This window comes from Dicentrarchus labrax, unplaced genomic scaffold (genome assembly GCF_905237075.1).
Source record: "Dicentrarchus labrax unplaced genomic scaffold, dlabrax2021, whole genome shotgun sequence".
Lineage (NCBI taxonomy): Eukaryota > Metazoa > Chordata > Actinopteri > Moronidae > Dicentrarchus > Dicentrarchus labrax.
This window is the reverse complement of record NW_026136707.1, coordinates 3,455,282-3,472,737: the sequence shown is the minus strand read 5'-3', so window position 1 is coordinate 3,472,737 and position 17,456 is coordinate 3,455,282. Positions and strand designations below refer to the sequence as shown.

Here is a 17,456-nt window from a genome sequence, read left to right as displayed (position 1 = left end):
CAGACAACTCAAAGCCCTTTACAGTACATGTCACATTCACCCATTCACACACACACATACACACACACACTGATGACACAGCATCGGGAGAAATTTGGGGCCCAAGGACCCTTGTGGGGGGTGGAGCTGAGGGTTGAATCGCCAACACACCAAATTTTACCTTAAAGCGCCTGTCCACCTCTTACCATTACCTTACCTTTGTCTGCCAAAGCATTTGTTTTTAAAAGGTGCTATATAAATAAGTAATTATTATTATTTAATTATTAACAATTTATTCATATTTTGCACTGCACGGTAACTGTGCTAAAACTTTTATTCTCCTATTTTATCTGTTTTATCTTTTATTTTTACATCCTATTTTATTTTACTCTTCAAAATCATATTAAATTAACTTGATTGTCTTTTTATACTGCCTCACGCATGGGCAACTGTGGCTCAGAGGTAGAGCAGGTCGTCCACTAATTGTGAGTTGTTGGTTCGATCCCTGGCTCCTCCGGCTGCATGTTGAAGTATCCTTGAGCAAGATACTGAGCCCTAAATTGCTCCCGATGCTGAGTCATTGGTGTGTAAATGTGCCTGAATGAGTTAGTTTCTGTTCGATGGACTATATGAAAGGGTGAATGTGGCATGTAGTGCAAAAGTGCTTTGACTGGTCGGAAGACTTTTATGTCCTATGTAAAGTAACCTGCAAAACTTGACTTCGCCAAATAAAACACGATGAAAAAGATGACGTTTTTATGCTAAATTAACCCTAATCTTTATCATGATTAACCAACGCCCAAAGAATGACTTTCACCAAAGTCACGCTTTGCATATGAAAATAGTATCAATGTGTAATGTTTCTCTGAGGGTGATAGACGAAGTTTACCATCCCATGTGAAGGTTTGTATTTTTGGAAGATCTCAACCTCATAACAACATTCAATGGTGGAATTTTAAACTTGTAAGTACTTTTATGCTTTTATATTTACAGGGCTCTATACACAACTTGTTTTCACTTATTTTTTTCAGGAGTGTGACATCTTCCTCTTTCTCCTATTTTGTTAAATAGGACTGCATCTTTATCACATCTATTCATTCATGAAGTTTGGTGACCTTAAATAATGTCCAGCCTCTCCCATATTCAACCAGAGCAAAAGTCCAAATCAGCCAGAACAACTGGATTTTAACTGGGAACTGTTGCGTCTCTGTAAATAGTATTCTATTTGAAAGGTGTCCTGTGATAACTTTTGTTAAGAATTGCTGTGATAAAAATGAAATGGAATTGAATTGAATTGAACTTGTGTGGTCATGCATGTTTTATTTACCTATTTCCTTTTTGTTTGCAGTAAAATAAGAAATGGATTGTTACGTGACTCTGATTCTCCTCTTCTTTGGTAAGTTTGTCATTCACATCGAATAAATGTGTGAGATGAGATTTAAAAAAAGGAAGAACAATTATTAAATAATTAACTGGCAGTTATCTTTAGCGGAAGACAACAATTGTGTACTGAATTAAAAAAATATCTACAAACACTAAATCAGCTTTTAATAAGTATATAAAAAGTGTTAAAAATGAATGAGCACAAAAATTGTGAAATTCTGAAATGTAAAGTAAAAAGGACTGAAGACATAACCAGTGGTGTAGTGCAGGCTGTACCAAGTATACTCACATACTTTTCAGTCTGCTTTGTGTATACCCACTTCTTAAATTAATCCTACATGGGATCAATAAAGGAATATCTTATCTTCTAAATCCACATCATTCTGTAGTGTTTTGCAAGCTGATTTTCTTTTTCTAGGATGGCCTAGGGATGATAATAATCTGTGTATTTAATCAAGAGGGCTGATTAACTCAGTGTGCATTTTGTAAACCCAGGGGCATTATTTTCAATTCAATTCAATTTTATTTGTATAGCGCCAATTCATAACAGAAGTTATCTCAGGACACTTTTCAAACAGAGCAGGTCGAGACCGAACATTATGGGTGATGTCCTGTAGGTATTACCCATGTGAGATCACTGGCAGTTGCAACTTAAGAAAGTTACGATCTGATGATGACCCAAAACGTCTGACATAAAAGAATGTACTGAAAGATGACAAATTAAAAGGTCCTACTGTAACCTTATTGCCCTTATCTTTTTTGAGTAAACTTTTGAGAAGCAACAAGAAAACCTTACTGAAGGCGATTAATCCCATTATTTATTAGTGTTTTACTTTTTTTTGTTTTTTACCAATAATTTAAATGTCGCCTATGCAAATTCTGAAGGAAAGTATGTGGTATGAAGGAAAATTAGACAATAGCAAACACTCTGACTGTACAGGGGAGCCGGGAATTGAACAACCCACCTGGTTACTTGAGCCACAACCACCACTGTAATTGGTTTTAATTGTGTTAATTTATGTAAATGATTCACTAAATACTAAATATGTCCTCTATCATCAACCCTCAGGATGCAGCTTCAACTCTTGCTCTCAGTTCCCCCTGCGAGAGTACCACTATGTTAACAAGCTAATGAACTGGACTGAAGCTCAGCATTACTGCAGAGAGAAATACACTGACCTGGCCACCATTGAAAGCATGGATGACATAAGCAGGCTAAAACCTGATTTTTCCTATTCGTGGGCATGGATAGGACTGAGGGATGACCCAAAATCCTGGAAGGAATCCATGGGCAATGACACCAACTCCTGGAGATGGTCAGCGACTGGTCAAACAAGCAAAACTGGTTACCACAACTGGAATTTAGGGCAACCATATAGTAAAAATGCAAATGCCAACTGTGTTAGCATGGACACTAATGGAAAATGGTATGACACAGACTGTCATTCACTCAGGAGTTTTGTTTGTTACGATGGTAAGAAAAGATTTTATGGATTTGACTTACTGACTTAATGTGTCAGGGACAGACTCAAGTGGGTTTTCTTTCTAAGAATGCAACAATAGGTCCCTTCCACAACTTTATTCTTTCTTCATTGTGTCTCCAGACAGACCACACTGAGGTTCAGAGAACCATCAGGTCCAAGTGTAGTGAAAAAGAATATGATCAATGTTAGCGACCTGGAGTTATTTTTTTTACCTGGTAAAGGGCCCATCAGGGATATCAGGTTACAGTCACAGGAAGTCATTGGAGGAGAGATGTGATTCTTTAAGTAATGTTTAAAAAACTTAAATCCCACAAAGTAACAAATCACTCTTTGGAGTCCCAGTGATACCTACACCTACAAAATGTAACTAAGACTAAAAGATGACTGAATTATACTTTTGTGCAACATAGTTGAGAACTAATAATAAAATATCTGCACCACCTTGCAGGTGGTTGTCTTCGTTAAGCACATGCAAAAAATATTTTCCCACTAAGCTATGGAACGTCAGCATTAACAGAGCATGGCCGTATCTCTCACATCAGAGATAATGCGTTGTGTCAAAAGACAAAACGAGAGCTCATTCTCCTGATGTTGACATTGTTCACATCCTAGGAAGACAAATGCAAATAATTCCACATCGCCCAGTCCTAACTATACCTGGATGTAGCCTCATTACACAGATAAGAACACTGTGACACAAGAAAAATAATAATTTATTATAACGCTTTATTTCTGTCTATTGCAGTTACAAACCAAACAGAGAAAACCTATGTGTTCATTTCGGATGAGAAAACATGGAATGATGCTCAAGCATACTGCAGAGAACACTACACAGACCTTCCTATGATCGAGAACATCGTAGAAAACAATGAGGTCTGTTCTGCAGTATCAGCCGAAGTTTGGATTGGTCTGTACCGAGTGCCATGGACTTGGTCTGACAACACCCAAAGCTCCTTCCAAATCTGGAAAAAGGGACAACCAAATAAGTATGGTGGTGACCAGTTATGTACAGTTGAGAGTAATCTGCATGAATGGAATGACGTCACCTGTTCGGACAAGTTGCCTTTCATCTGCCATCAAGGTGACCATTCAACAACACAAATAAATTATTTGGTATTTTATCTATTATTAAATCTTATGCATCTGCCTCTTTGTTTTGTGACTGCATGGTCATTGTACTGTTCAGTTTTAAATTTGAAGACCACGGTGAGGATGAAGATTCAGACTGATGCTGACATAACCGATCCAGCTACTAACGCCCAGATCCTCCAGCAGGTAAAATTCTTTCTCTGTTTTCTGAAGATGTAAAATGATCAAAATCAAAAGGAAACTAGAGTCTACAACCAAAGAGGATGTCACAACAAATTAGAGATAAAATGAGTATTTCTTTGATTCCTCCTCAGCTAGGTGAAGTGCTAACAAGTCAGGGATGGACTGACTTCAATCTGCAATGGAAGATTCAGCCCACTAAACAGGAGGAAGACAAACTCACAGAACCTTAATGCATTCCACATGGTTAATATATTGTTGTTTGTAGACCTACTAAATGATAGATGTTCTTGTGTTGTTAGTCAAGTAATTTGTGTATGTAATAACACTGCAGCGAATAGAGGATACCAATATAACATGAGATCATTTGACTTTATGTAGCATGCTGCACATTGATTTAAGATTTTATATGGTTTGCTGAGTAACTATGTAATCAATAATGCCTGATGCACAAACATGTAAAGCTGAAATTATATACTGTATATACTGTACTGTAATGATATACTACAATACTGTGACCTTGGATTTGAAGACATTTTAAGGGGATTCTTTTTACTATTTTCATAAATTTTAAAGACCAAATGATTAATAAAAAAATAATAATTATAATAATAAATAAATATTTAATTCAGTCATTAATCACCAGTCTGTTTCCATTGTATGTTTGTATGTAGCAGGTAACTGAAAGCTGTGTTGATTTTAAGGTTGTGTGTCTCAATTGCTGAGAATTATATTGTTGCTCTTTGTCATGTTATAAATGTTTTGGGGGGTTTGGACTGACTGTGAGATCAAGTTGACCCATGGAGACTTTTTTGTTATAAAGTGACTCTGTATGGCACCAATTAAAGATGTAAACCTCAAGATTTTAGTCCTGATTGATTTAACGATACCTGTGATTACCATGGTAACAGCAAGTTCACTTCAATGCTAAACTGAAATCAGAATCAGAAATACAACATAAGACAAACTGGTACAGTAATGTTAATATGTAAATACATTTAATGGCTATTGAGGAAAAATGTTTATCATAAAAAGCATAAAAACAGGGCTTGATTTCATTAAAAATGTTACAGATTATAACAAGTCACAGTTAAACTTCCACAAATAGCTGATAGTCCAAAAACAAGAAGACAAGAAGAAGATAATATTATCTAAATATTACTGACACTGTAGTGATTCCCTTTACCAGATGGACAGCTGTAGACCAACAGGAAAGGGGGTAGAGTGAGGTCAGATTCAAACCCATGGCAGCTGCAGCAAGGACTCAGCCCCCCCCCACATGAGGTACCAGCTCAACCAGGCGAACTATCCAAGCACCCTGAATGTACTGCAGTTTTTTTTGACACAGCAAGAGCCCGAATATGAATGTATGCATTTATACTCAGTGGCAGCTATATTTGGCACAACTGTGTAATCTAATGCAATCCAATACAATTCTGTCATAAAGACTACTTTTATAATGCCTACATAATACAGGTCTTGTTAATTCAGTACTACGTTGCATTATATTATTCAGAGGTGTTTCTAAGACCTGAGAACACATGTATAAAAGTTTATAAATATAAAATGTATGGCAGGGTTTTATTAGACTCTAAACACTTTTATCTTCAGTTATTTTATTTTACTCTATTGTTTTACTTTTTTTATACTGACACCTGCAAAACAATCCCTGTACATATATACTCTGTAGGTTGTTACTGACTGATTTTACTTTATTACCATATCACTTTATCACTAGCTTTGTTACATTGTCTATGTTTAGGTTCTCTACGCTAGACATGTTTTAAGATATAATTATATACTTATAAGTATCCTGATATAAGTATATATAATTAATGATGTGGTTTATTTGCAGGACCTCTAAAGTCCTCCATATATAATATCTTTTCTGTTTTGACTTGTAGTGTTTTGCCTGTTCACTAAATTAACACAAAATAACAGAATTAAAATGTTTAAAAACACCAGTGTCTTTTTGTCAAGTGGCCCTCACTCATGAGATTTAACATTCAGTTTGCCCCCACTTGAAAAGGCAGCTTGCTTCAGAAGATTGTTACTGGAATTCACTCAATGACCAAGATTCAGCTTTCTTTCTTTTATTTGAAAGTTGCCGAGGCCAATAGCAGGTGAAAAGCTTTAATACAAACACAAATAGGCCTTTAAGAAAATGTAGAAACCATAATCAATCACCATAACCCAAGCTCAAATACTTAATTTTTAACTACTAGAAATTAATCTCAAAAATAAGTACTAAACCAACATCTGGTTTGAGACACACCCTCACCTCATGCACTCAGGCATAGAGGGGCGCGGCCTGCAGCTCAACTCAACAGTTCTTGAAAATGTAACAAATGACGTGACAATGAAAAGAGGAGGCTGTCAGCATCATGGAAGCAGTTTGTTACAGCAGTATGTACAGTGTTTGCCACATAATGTATCTTCCCATTGTTTAGTTTATTGTAGTGGGTAGTACAATGTGGTATTCACCTCATAAGCATCACCATATCACCTATAAAGTACATGCATTCACACACAACTGAGGGCGTTCCAAAAGGCTGCTTGTGCCTGATCAAGATGAACCCTCCAGAAACTATTTGTTATAAGCAACACTAACTACCAAGAAAATTTAAAGATGGGGACATTTAAACACTTTGGACTGATTTTCAGAGTCCTTTAACAAATCATACTGTTTAAATAATGTATCTGGAAATGTTGCATACCTTTTTTTGTTTTCAGGGGAATCTGCTTTTTGGCTATAGGATTATGAGATGATATCATAACTAGATTGGGTCATTTTTATTGAGGTATAGAGTTGGTATGGAGAATCGTGGAATTACATTGGTATTGGTACCGACTAATTAAGCACAGCGTTAGTTCAGGCAGGCCACAAAGTCAAGCTCAGCTCTCAATTCCAGCTACATCAGCTGATCACAGCTAATTGTAAACACACATCAGCTGATGGCTCAGCTGATTCCCTCAAGCATCCAATTGGCAAATGTCATTCAGGGCGCCTTATTTAATCTGCTTTAGCCTGCCCAACTTTGTTGCTTCCTCTGCAAGCCGTTTTGCAACCCACCTCCACCCCAGCTCCTCCTTTTTATGTTGTATCTAATTAATCAATATCATTTTCTGATTGTCGTTGATGCTTGCTCTGTTCTGTACCCTGGGGGGTCTCTGCTGCTGCTCTCCTTGTCTTAAACGTTTCCATGTATGCATATGGAAGGGCAGGGAGGTCCCAGAACAGAGCCATACTGCCAAATGTAATATTCTGCTTTGGAAATAAAAGTTCTTTTTACAAAAGTGGTCCTGACTGAACAACATTTTTGGTATTGTGACATCCCTAAGTGACGCCTTAAACTCCAAAAAACACTCACAGCCTCCTGCAGCACAATCCCACTTTTAATATGTAAGTGTGTAACACGTGTACGAAAAACATGATAAATAATTCAAGACTTTTGTGAATTCAATTTAAAACTTTATAACTTTTTCAACTTTCCCAGACCTATGGAAAGCTTGCACATATATTTTAATGTTTTAAAATGACAATTTGCTAAGTGTTGTTTGCGATGTAGGTGATGTGGCGCTGATGTTGCAAATGGGACGTACAATGAGAATGGAAAGGAAAAGTTAAAGCCCAGTTCTCTCTCTCTCACTCTCTCTATGTCATATGAACATGAACATAATAGACTTGTCATATTAGTTTGAGCAGGCCTCAAATTGTCTGGGGGTTTGAAATGTTGAATTGTGTTTTCAGTCATCTCGATCAAAAAGGACAGCTCTTTCCAATAACAAGAAGGGAACTAATCCTTGAATTTATGACGTCAGCAGCATGTAAAATCTTTCTCTGCAGCACTTGAGGTTTCTGACTTTCCAAAGAAACTGACATTCATGAACATTATGTGGACTCCCACACTTCACACCAGTAGACAGGAAAAAAGCAAGCAAATCTTGTTGAGCTGATTTCTTATTCAAACGAAGAGACGAAGAGAAAGAGAAAGAGAGGTATTATTAACATTATTAACATTCCAAGAATACCTCAGTTGTTGTTACATCTTAAAGTTAGCCCCCTAGACACACTGAGATTTCAGGCACTACAAACCCAAGATCTTAAACAAACCAAAACTCAAAACAAATTGATTAATTGATGAAAAGTGTTTTTCTTATGTTTTTGCTAAAGGAAAGCAGTGTTTTTTGTACACCTTGAAGTCCAAAAACATTGAACAGCCATCTGCAGCCCAATCCACTGTCGCAACAATCCAACTTTTAGTTTTTAAGTATGTAACACTTCCCAACAGCCTGCAATTGTATTTTAAATCTGACATTATCGGCTACGAAAAGTGATGGTGATGGAGTACTGATGTTGCAAATCAGATGTAAAATGAGAATGGAAAGGACTAAAAGTGAAAGGTTATGACCCGGTTCTCTCTCTGTCTCTAATTGTATACATTTCAACTTAATATGCACAGCAAATATAATTAGTTTTGAGTTTTGGTTTGTCCAATGTTCCAGATAAGCATCTTTTTTAATCTAATAATTTGGTTTACTCTGATTAGTGGTTAGAAAGCAGTACTGGTCTGAGGTTGATCATTGTTGGGTGTTATTTAGTCTCAGGACCAGCTGACACAAGGGACACTTTTGAAGGTTCAGATCTTAGGTTTGTAGTGCCTGAAATCTCAGTGTGTCTAGGGGGCTAACTTTAAGATGTAACCAAAATTGAGCTATTCTTTTTTGAATGTTAATAATCTCTCTCTCTCTCTCGCTCTTGACTTTCACTGTCATACACAAGGACATATATACTTTTCATATCACTCGTTTGCATAAGAAATCAGCTCAACAAGATTTGCTTACTTATTTCCTGTCTTCTGGTGTTGTAATGAAATGTGTAAACAATCACATATGGTTGTGAAGTCTGGGTGTCCACATAATGTTAATGCATTTCTGTGTCTTTGGAAAGTCAGGAACCTCAAGTTGTGCAGAGACAGATTTCACATGCTGCTGGCATCTTAAATTCAAGGATCACAAGGAAAGGAAACACAATGCAATTTTTGATACCAGTTTTACGATTTTGCATGGCAGGTTTTCAACAACCCCCAATCAAGGTTTAAGATTAATCTGTTCACCACTGCCTTATATTAATTATATTATATTGTATTATAATTATTCATATGTTGCATTGCACTGCAACAGCCTTGTAATTATTATTCTCCTATTGATCTATTTTGTTGTTTATTCTAAACTTGAACAAAATGAGGAAAAAATGACTTTTTTAATCAGCTGTTCTAAATTATTGGTCTGCATTGGTCTCACAATCATGATATGAACAACCCCCAAAGAATGACTTTTACCAGTGTCACACTTTGCATATGAAAATAGTGTGTGGCTCATCTTTCTAAGGGCTGTATACTCTCTATATATGTGTACTATATTTCTGCAAGGTCTCAACATTCAACAGCTGGATTCTAAACTTGTAAGTATACTTTTATATTTACAAGGAATTTGTAAGAAAATCATTGCACCTTTACGATAAACAAGGACTGCAGGGGAAAAATCATCCGTTTGTATATTTAAGAGCTGGTAGAGGGGGGCAGCTAAACATTGAACTGCTGTGAGTTTTTGAATTAACTTTGAATTAATAAAGTTGTTCCTGTTTTTTCACATAAGTTATTGTTGAAATGAACTTGCTTTAATCTGAAGCTTCTTTTTGATCAGAAAATCGTAAGCATTGCTTTGTTGATTTGAAGGGCAAAAGAGGTACACACATCTAAACATAAGCTGGGATAAGTTTGCTTTACATGTGAATGTTATTAGAACAGCATTTCAATTATTTTATTTCAGTGGGAAGCAGGTTTTGATTATACGTTGGAGTGTTGGTGAAAGTGTTCCAGTTTTAATATTTATTAATATTTTAATATTTAATATATGTTCCCAGAAATACAAGGTGCACTACCAATATCTTTGTACTTACTTTGTTGTGTTTAAAGGTGGCTCTCTACACAAAGCACACAGGTGTTTTCACTTTTTTTGTGTGTGACATCTTCCTCTTTCTCCTATTTTGTTAAATAGGACTGCATTTTTATCATACTTTCATTTATAAAGTTTGGTCACCTTACATTATTTCCAGCCTCTCCCAGTTTCAACCAGAGCCAAAGTCCAAATCAACCAGAGCAACTGGAAACACCTGTGTGGTCATGCGTGTATTATTTACCTTTTTTCTTCTTCTTTGCAGTAAAATCAGAAATGGATTTTTACGTGACTATGATTCTCCTCTTCTTTGGTAAGGTCAAGTTTGTCATTAATTTAATTTCATGGATGAAATGTGTGATCTGATTTTCAGTTTGCATGCACCATGCCACCGTATTGTAAGCTTGTTGCGTCATACAGCCTAAAAGAGTCCCAAGAGTACAAACAGACATAATATATAAACAGGGGACAGAGATTTATTTGACTGATAAAAGAACAAAATGAGGAATTATTATCATCACTGGCTGTTATTTTCTGCAGAAATCAAAATATCATGTCTTTAAAATACTAATAATAACTGTTGAATCAGCTTCTGTTAGAACAGAAAACACGAAAACTTAATCAGAACAAATAATATTTATTTTAGTTTATTCTAAAATAGCCTTTATGGATACATATCTGTTGAACCAAGGAAGATAAAAAAAAAGATATTTTCGTCACAGTTCATTGTTCATTGGAAAGTTGTCTAATTCTTCACCTAATTGTAAACGATTCACTAAATACTAAATATGTCCTCTATCATCAACCCTCAGGATGCAGCTTCAACTCCTGCTCTCAGTTCCCCCTGCGAGAGTACCACTATGTTAACAAGCTAATGAGCTGGACCGAAGCTCAGCATTACTGCAGAGAGAAATACACTGACCTGGCCACCATTGAAAGCATGGATGACATAAGCAGGCTAAAACCTGATTTTTCCTATTCGTGGGCATGGATAGGACTGAGGGATGACCCAAAATCCTGGAAGGAATCCATGGGCAATGACACCAACTCCTGGAGATGGTCAGCGACTGGTCAAACAAGCAAAACTGGTTACCACAACTGGAATGTAGGGCAACCAAACAGTTACATGGCAAATGCCAACTGTGTTATCATGGACACTAATGGAAAATGGTATGACACAGGCTGTCATTCACTCAGGAGTTTTGTTTGTTACGATGGTAAGAAAAGATATTATGGATTTTACTTACTGACTTAATGTGTCAGGGACAGACTCAAGTGGGTTTTCTTTCTAAGAATGCAACAATAGGTCCCTTCCACAACTTTATTCTTTCTTCATTGTGTCTCCAGACAGACCACACTGAGGTTCAGAGAACCATCAGGTCCAAGTGTAGTGAAAAAGAATATGATCAATGTTAGCGACCTGGAGTTATTTTTTTTACCTGGTAAAGGGCCCATCAGGGATATCAGGTTACAGTCACAGGAACTGATTGGAGGAGAGATGTGATGATTTAAGTAATGTTTAAAAAACTTAAATTCCACAAAGTAACGAATCACTCTTTGGAGTCCCAGTGATACCTACACCAACAAAATGTAACTAAGACTAAAAGATGACTGACTTATACTTTTGTGCAACATAGTTGAGAACTAATAATAAAATACCTGCACCACCTTGCAGGTGGTTGTCTTCGTTAAGCACATGCAAAACATATTTTCCCACTAAGCTATGGAACGTCAGCATTAGCAGAGCATGGCCGTACCTCTCACATCAGAGTTTAGCGTTGTGTCAAAAGACAAAATGAGAGCTTGTATTAACATGAAGAGTCCTTATGCGAACGATAGCCTGAGACAGGCGGGGACAACGGGAGTCACCACACAGTGCATTTAACTAATCACACCACAGTTTACAGGGCTGACATGACTCTAGAAAACAAATTAAGCCAACTACCAGCTATATTGTTTTTAGGCTGAAAATAAACTTTATCTGCAAGTTTTAAATTCTTCATTATCACAATGTTGACATTTTTTTACATCCTGGAAAGACAAAAACAAATAATTCCACATCGCCCAGTCCTAACTATACCTGGATGTAGCCTCATTACACCAAGAAGACAACTGTGACAAAACAATAACAATAATTCATAACACTGGCTTCATTTCTGTCTATTGCAGTTACAAACCAAACAGAGAAAACCTATGTGTTCATCTCGGATGAGAAAACATGGAATGATGCTCAAGCATACTGCAGAGAACACTACACAGACCTTCCTATGATCGAGAACATCGTAGAAAACAATGAGGTCTGTTCTACTGCATCAGCCAAAGTTTGGATTGGTCTGTATCGAGTGCCATGGACTTGGTCTGACAACACCCAAAGCTCCTTCCAAATCTGGAACGAGATATCGCCAGACAACTATGGTGGTAACCAGTTCTGTATAGGCGAGAGTAATCTGCATGAATGGAATGACATCACCTGTTTGGACAAGTTCCCTTTCATCTGCCATCAAGGTGACCATTCAACAACACAAATAAATTATTTGGTATTTTATCAATGAAAATGTAATGCATCTGCTTCTTTTTTTTGTGACTGCATGTTTGTTGTACTGTTCAGTTTTAAAATTGAAGACCGCGGTGAGGATGAAGATTCAGACTGATGCTGACATAACCGATCCAGCTACCAACGCCCAGATCCTCCAGCAGGTAAAATTCTTTCTCTGTTTTCTGAAGATGTAAAATGACAGAGGATGAACAAAATCAAAAGGAAACTACAGTCTACAACTAAAGAGGATGTCACAACAAATTAGAGATAAAATGAATATTTCTTTGATTCCTCCTCAGCTAGGTGAAGTGCTAACAAGTCAGGGATGGACTGACTTCAATCTGCAATGGAAGATTCAGCCCACAAAACAGGAGGAAGACAAACTCACAGGACCTCAATGCATTCCACATGGTTAATATATTGTTGTTTGTAGACCTACTAAATGATAGATGTTTTTGTGTTGTTAGTCAAGTAATTTGTGTATGTAATAACACTGCAGCGAATAGAGGATACCAATATAACATGAGATCATTTGACTTTATGTAGCATGCTGCACATTGATTTAAGATTTTATATTGTTTGCTGAGTAACTATGTAATCAATAATGCCTGATGCACAAACATGTAAATCTGAAATTATAGGTCAATGAATCAATTATTAGAGTTTTTTGGCCTATGTGTCCACAAAATAAATAATTTGGGGCTTTGTTAAGCAACATTTGAAGACCCTGACCTCGGATTTAAAGAAATCTTAAGGGATTCTTTTGGCTATTGTTGGAAATTTTAAAGACTTAATTATTAATCCAAAAAATAATGGGCACCGTCTTCTTCCATTGTATGTTTGTATGTAGCAGGCATTGGAAAGCTGTGTTGATTTTAAGGTTGTGTGTCTTAATTGCTGAGAATTACATTTTTGCTTTGTCATGTTATAAATGTTTTGGAGGGTTTGGATTGACTGTGAGATAAAGTGACCCATAATCAAGTTGACCCATGAAGACTGTTTTGTTACAAAGTGAGTCTGTATGGCACCAATTAAAGTTGTAAACCTGAAGATTTTAGTCCTGATTGATTCAACGACACCATGATTTGTGATTACCATGGTAACAGCAAGTTCAATTCAATTCAATTCAATTCAATTTTATTTGTATAGCGCCAATTCATAACAGAAGTTATCTCAGGACAATTTTCAAATAGAGCAAGTCTAGACCGAACTCTTTAAAACATTATTTACAGAGACCCAACAGTACCACCATGAGCAAGCACTTGGCGACAAGGGCAAGGAAAAACTGCCTGTTAAAAGGCAGAAACCTAGGACAGATCCTCCGGCTCTAGGTGGGTGGTCGTCTGTCTCGACCAGTTGGGGTGAGAGAGAGAGAGAGAGAGAGAGAGACAGACAGACAGACAGGTGCACAGCAACAACAGTATTGGCAATGGCAATCCAGCAGGACCATGGCAGGAGGCTCCACAAGGATCGACAAGAACCTGCGAGACGAGAAAGCACAAGAACTCCGGGGAAGAAGTGAAGTAAGTAACATGCATTAAAGGGACATGAATGAGTGCAGAAAGAGAGAGGAAGGGAGTAGCTCAGTGCACCATGGGAAATCCCCCGATAGTCTAGGCCTATAGCAGCATAACTAAGGGATGGTTCAGGACTCACCTGATCCAGCCCTAACTATAAGCTTTATCAAAGAGGAATGTCTTAAGCCTACTCTTGAATGTGGTGAGGGTGTCTGCCTCCCGAACCACAACTGGAAGCTGGTTCCACAGGAGAGGAGCTTGGTAACTGAAGGCTCTGGCTCCTGTTCTACTTTTAGAGACTATAGGAACCACAAGTAGCCCAGCATTCAGAGAACGTAGTGTTCTAGTGGGGTAATAGGGTACTATGAGCTCTTTAAGATATGAAGGGGCCTGACCATGATGAGCTTTATAGGTGAGGAGGAGGATTTTAAATTCTATTCTACATTTTACAGGGAGCCAATGCAGAGAAGCTAGTACAGGAGAGATGTGAACTCTTTTTCTAGTTCCTGTCAGTACTCATGCTGCAGCGTTCTGAATTAATTGGAGCGTTTTAATAGACTTATTGGGGCAACCTGATAATAAAGAGTTGCAGTAATCCAGCCTTGAAGTAACAAATGCATGGATTAGTTTTTCTGCATCTGTCTGTGATAGGATGTGTCTAATTTTTGTAATATTACGTAAATGAAAGAAGGCAGTCCTAGAGGTCTGCTTTATGTGGGAGTTAAATGACAAATCCTGATCAAAGATAACTCCAAGATTCCTGACAGTGGTGCTAGAGGCCAAGTTAATGCCATCTAGAGTAACTATATCTTTAGACAGTGAGTCTCTAAGGTTTTTGGGGCCAAGAACAAGAATTTTGTTTTTTTGAGTTTAACATCAGAAAATTGCAGGTCATCCAGGATTTTATGTCCTTAAGACATGTTTGTAATTTAGATAATTGATTAATTTCATCGGGCTTGATTGATAGATATAACTGCGTATCATCTGCATAACAGTGAAAGTTAATGGAGTGATTCCTAATAATGTTGCCTAAAGGGAGCATATATAAAGTAAATAGTATTGGTCCAAGTACAGAACCTTGTGGAACTCCATGACTAACTGTAGTATTTATTGAAGATTCATCGTTAACATGTACAAACTGCGAGCGATCTGATAAATATGACTTAAACCAGCTTAGTGCGGTTCCTTTAATGCCAGTTTGATGCTCAAGTCTCTGTAAAAGAATATTATGGTCAATGGTGTCAAATGCAGCACTAAGATCTAATAATACAAGTACAGAGACAAGTCCATTTTCAGAAGCAATCAGAAGGTCATTATTAACTTTAACCAGAGCTGTCTCTGTGCTATGATGAACTCTAAATCCTGACTGAAAATCCTCAAATAAACTATTGTTATGTAGAAAGTCACACAACTCTTTGGCGACTACTTTCTCCAGAATCTTAGAGAGGAAGGGGAGGTTAGAGATTGGTCTATAGTTTGCTAAAACCCCTGGGTCAAGAGTGGGCTTTTTAAGAAGGGGTTTAATTACAGCTACTTTAAAGGACTGTGGTACATATCCTGATAATAAAGAAAGATTAATCATATCCAGTAAAGAAGTGCCAATAAAGGGAACAACTTCTTTAAGCAGCCTAGTTGGGATCGGGTCTAACAGACAGGTTGATGGCTTCGATGAAGAAATGATTGAAGTTAACTGATGAAGATCAATAGCAGAAAAACAGTCTAAATATATATCTAAGTTTACATTGGCAGAAGTCCCTGAACTTGGAGAGCCACTGATAACTGTTGATGGCAGTTGGTGATTAATTTTCTCTCTAATAGTAATAATTTTATAATAAAAGAAGCTCATGAAGTCATTGTTACTTAAGTTTATGGGGATATGTGGCTCAATAGAGCTGTGGCTCTCTGTCAGCCTGGCTACAGTGCTGAAGAGGAACCTAGGGTTATTCTTATTTTCTTCTATTAGTGCTGAGTAATAGGCTCCTCTGGCATTACGGAGGGCCTTTCTATAAATTTTAAGATTATCTTGCCAATTTGAGCGATATTCTGATAATTTGGAAGAGCGCCATTTCCTTTCAGATTTCCTAGCTATTAGTTTTAACTGGCGGGTTTGGTGGTTATACCAAGGTGCTATTCTCCTATGTTTTAATAATTTCCTTTTTATAGGAGCGATAGAGTCTAATGTTGATCGTAGTGAGCCTGTAGCACTATCGACAAGATTATCAATTTCAGAGGGACTAATGTTGTTATAGGACTCTGTTAAATTCAGACATGGCATTGAATTAAACACTGAAGGAATCTCTTCCTTAAATTTAGCTACAGCACTGTCAGATAGACAACTGCTGTAGGAAGTTTTGCCTAATGGCTTATAATCTAACAACATGAATTCAAAAGTTATTAAATAATGGTCAGATAGGAAAGGATTATGTGGGAAGACTGTTAAATGTTCAATATCAATGCCATATGATAGAACAAGGTCAAGAGTGTGATTAAAACAATGAGTTGGTTTATTTACACTCTGACAGAAGCCAATTGAGTCTATTAATGATATAAATGCATTACTAAGGCTGTCATTGTCAACATCCACATGAATATTAAAATCACCTACAATAATTACTTTATCTGATTTAAGGACTAAACTTGATAGAAACTCTGAGAATTCAGATATAAAATCCGAGTACGGTCCAGGAGCGCGGTACACTATAACAAATAGAACTGGCTGCAGTGTTTTCCAGTTTGGGTGAGAAAGACTAAGAACAAGGCTTTCAAATGAATTATAATTTAGTTTAGGTTTAGGGTCCATTAAAACGCTCAAATCATATATGGCTGCTACTCCACCTCCTTGGCCAGTGCCTCGAGGAATGTGAGTATTAATATGACTGGGTGGGGTGGATTCATTTAGGCTAACATACTCCTCGTGGGACAACCAGGTCTCAGTAAGACAAAGTAAATCAATATCATAATCTGATATTAATTCATTCACTAAAACAGCTTTAGAGGACAAAGACCTGATATTTAACAGCCCACATTTCATTCTCTTATTTTGTGCCACTGAGGAGTTTTTATTAATAATTTTTATTAGATTTTTATGTTGAACTCCTCTTGTTTTTATTCCTTTAAATAATTTAGGTGGTCGGGGGACAGACACAGTCTCTATGGGGTTTTGGGTGGGTGACTGTTCTAAAGAAAGTGCAGAGAAGTGTGTAAGACAGCAGCTCTGCTTCCTGGTCCCAACTCTGGACTGTCAGGTTTTAGAAATAAACTTTGCCATATTTCTAGATAAGAGAGCCGCTCCATCCAAAGTGGGGTGGATGCCGTCTCTCCTAATCAGAC

At 37.1% G+C, this 17,456-nt stretch overlaps 1 protein-coding gene across 1 annotated transcript; it reads left to right on the top strand.

Moving 5' to 3' along the window:
- The first annotated feature begins 857 nt into the window (after positions 1-857).
- LOC127367305 (macrophage mannose receptor 1-like) lies at positions 858-13,630 on the top strand. The gene is made up of 9 exons (XM_051407058.1): positions 858-942; positions 1,328-1,375; positions 2,432-2,836; positions 3,592-3,927; positions 10,339-10,386; positions 10,886-11,290; positions 12,243-12,578; positions 12,682-12,770; positions 12,909-13,630. The coding sequence occupies exons 2-9, from the start codon at positions 1,339-1,341 to the stop codon at positions 13,023-13,025; spliced, it is 1,773 nt and encodes a 590-aa protein (XP_051263018.1). The 5' UTR covers positions 858-942; positions 1,328-1,338; the 3' UTR covers positions 13,026-13,630.
- Positions 13,631-17,456: the final 3,826 nt, after the last annotated feature.

What these genes read in the sequence shown, in the direction of transcription:
- LOC127367305 (XM_051407058.1), top strand. Translation starts at nt 1,339, where the DNA reads ATGGATTGTTACGTGACTCTGATTCTCCTCTTCTTTG. An exon ending in GAGTTTTGTTTGTTACGATG is followed by an intron (nt 11,291 to 12,242) that starts GTAAGAAAAGAT and finishes TGTCTATTGCAG; the next exon opens with TTACAAACCAAACAGAGAAA. An exon ending in ACGCCCAGATCCTCCAGCAG is followed by an intron (nt 12,771 to 12,908) that starts GTAAAATTCTTT and finishes ATTCCTCCTCAG; the next exon opens with CTAGGTGAAGTGCTAACAAG.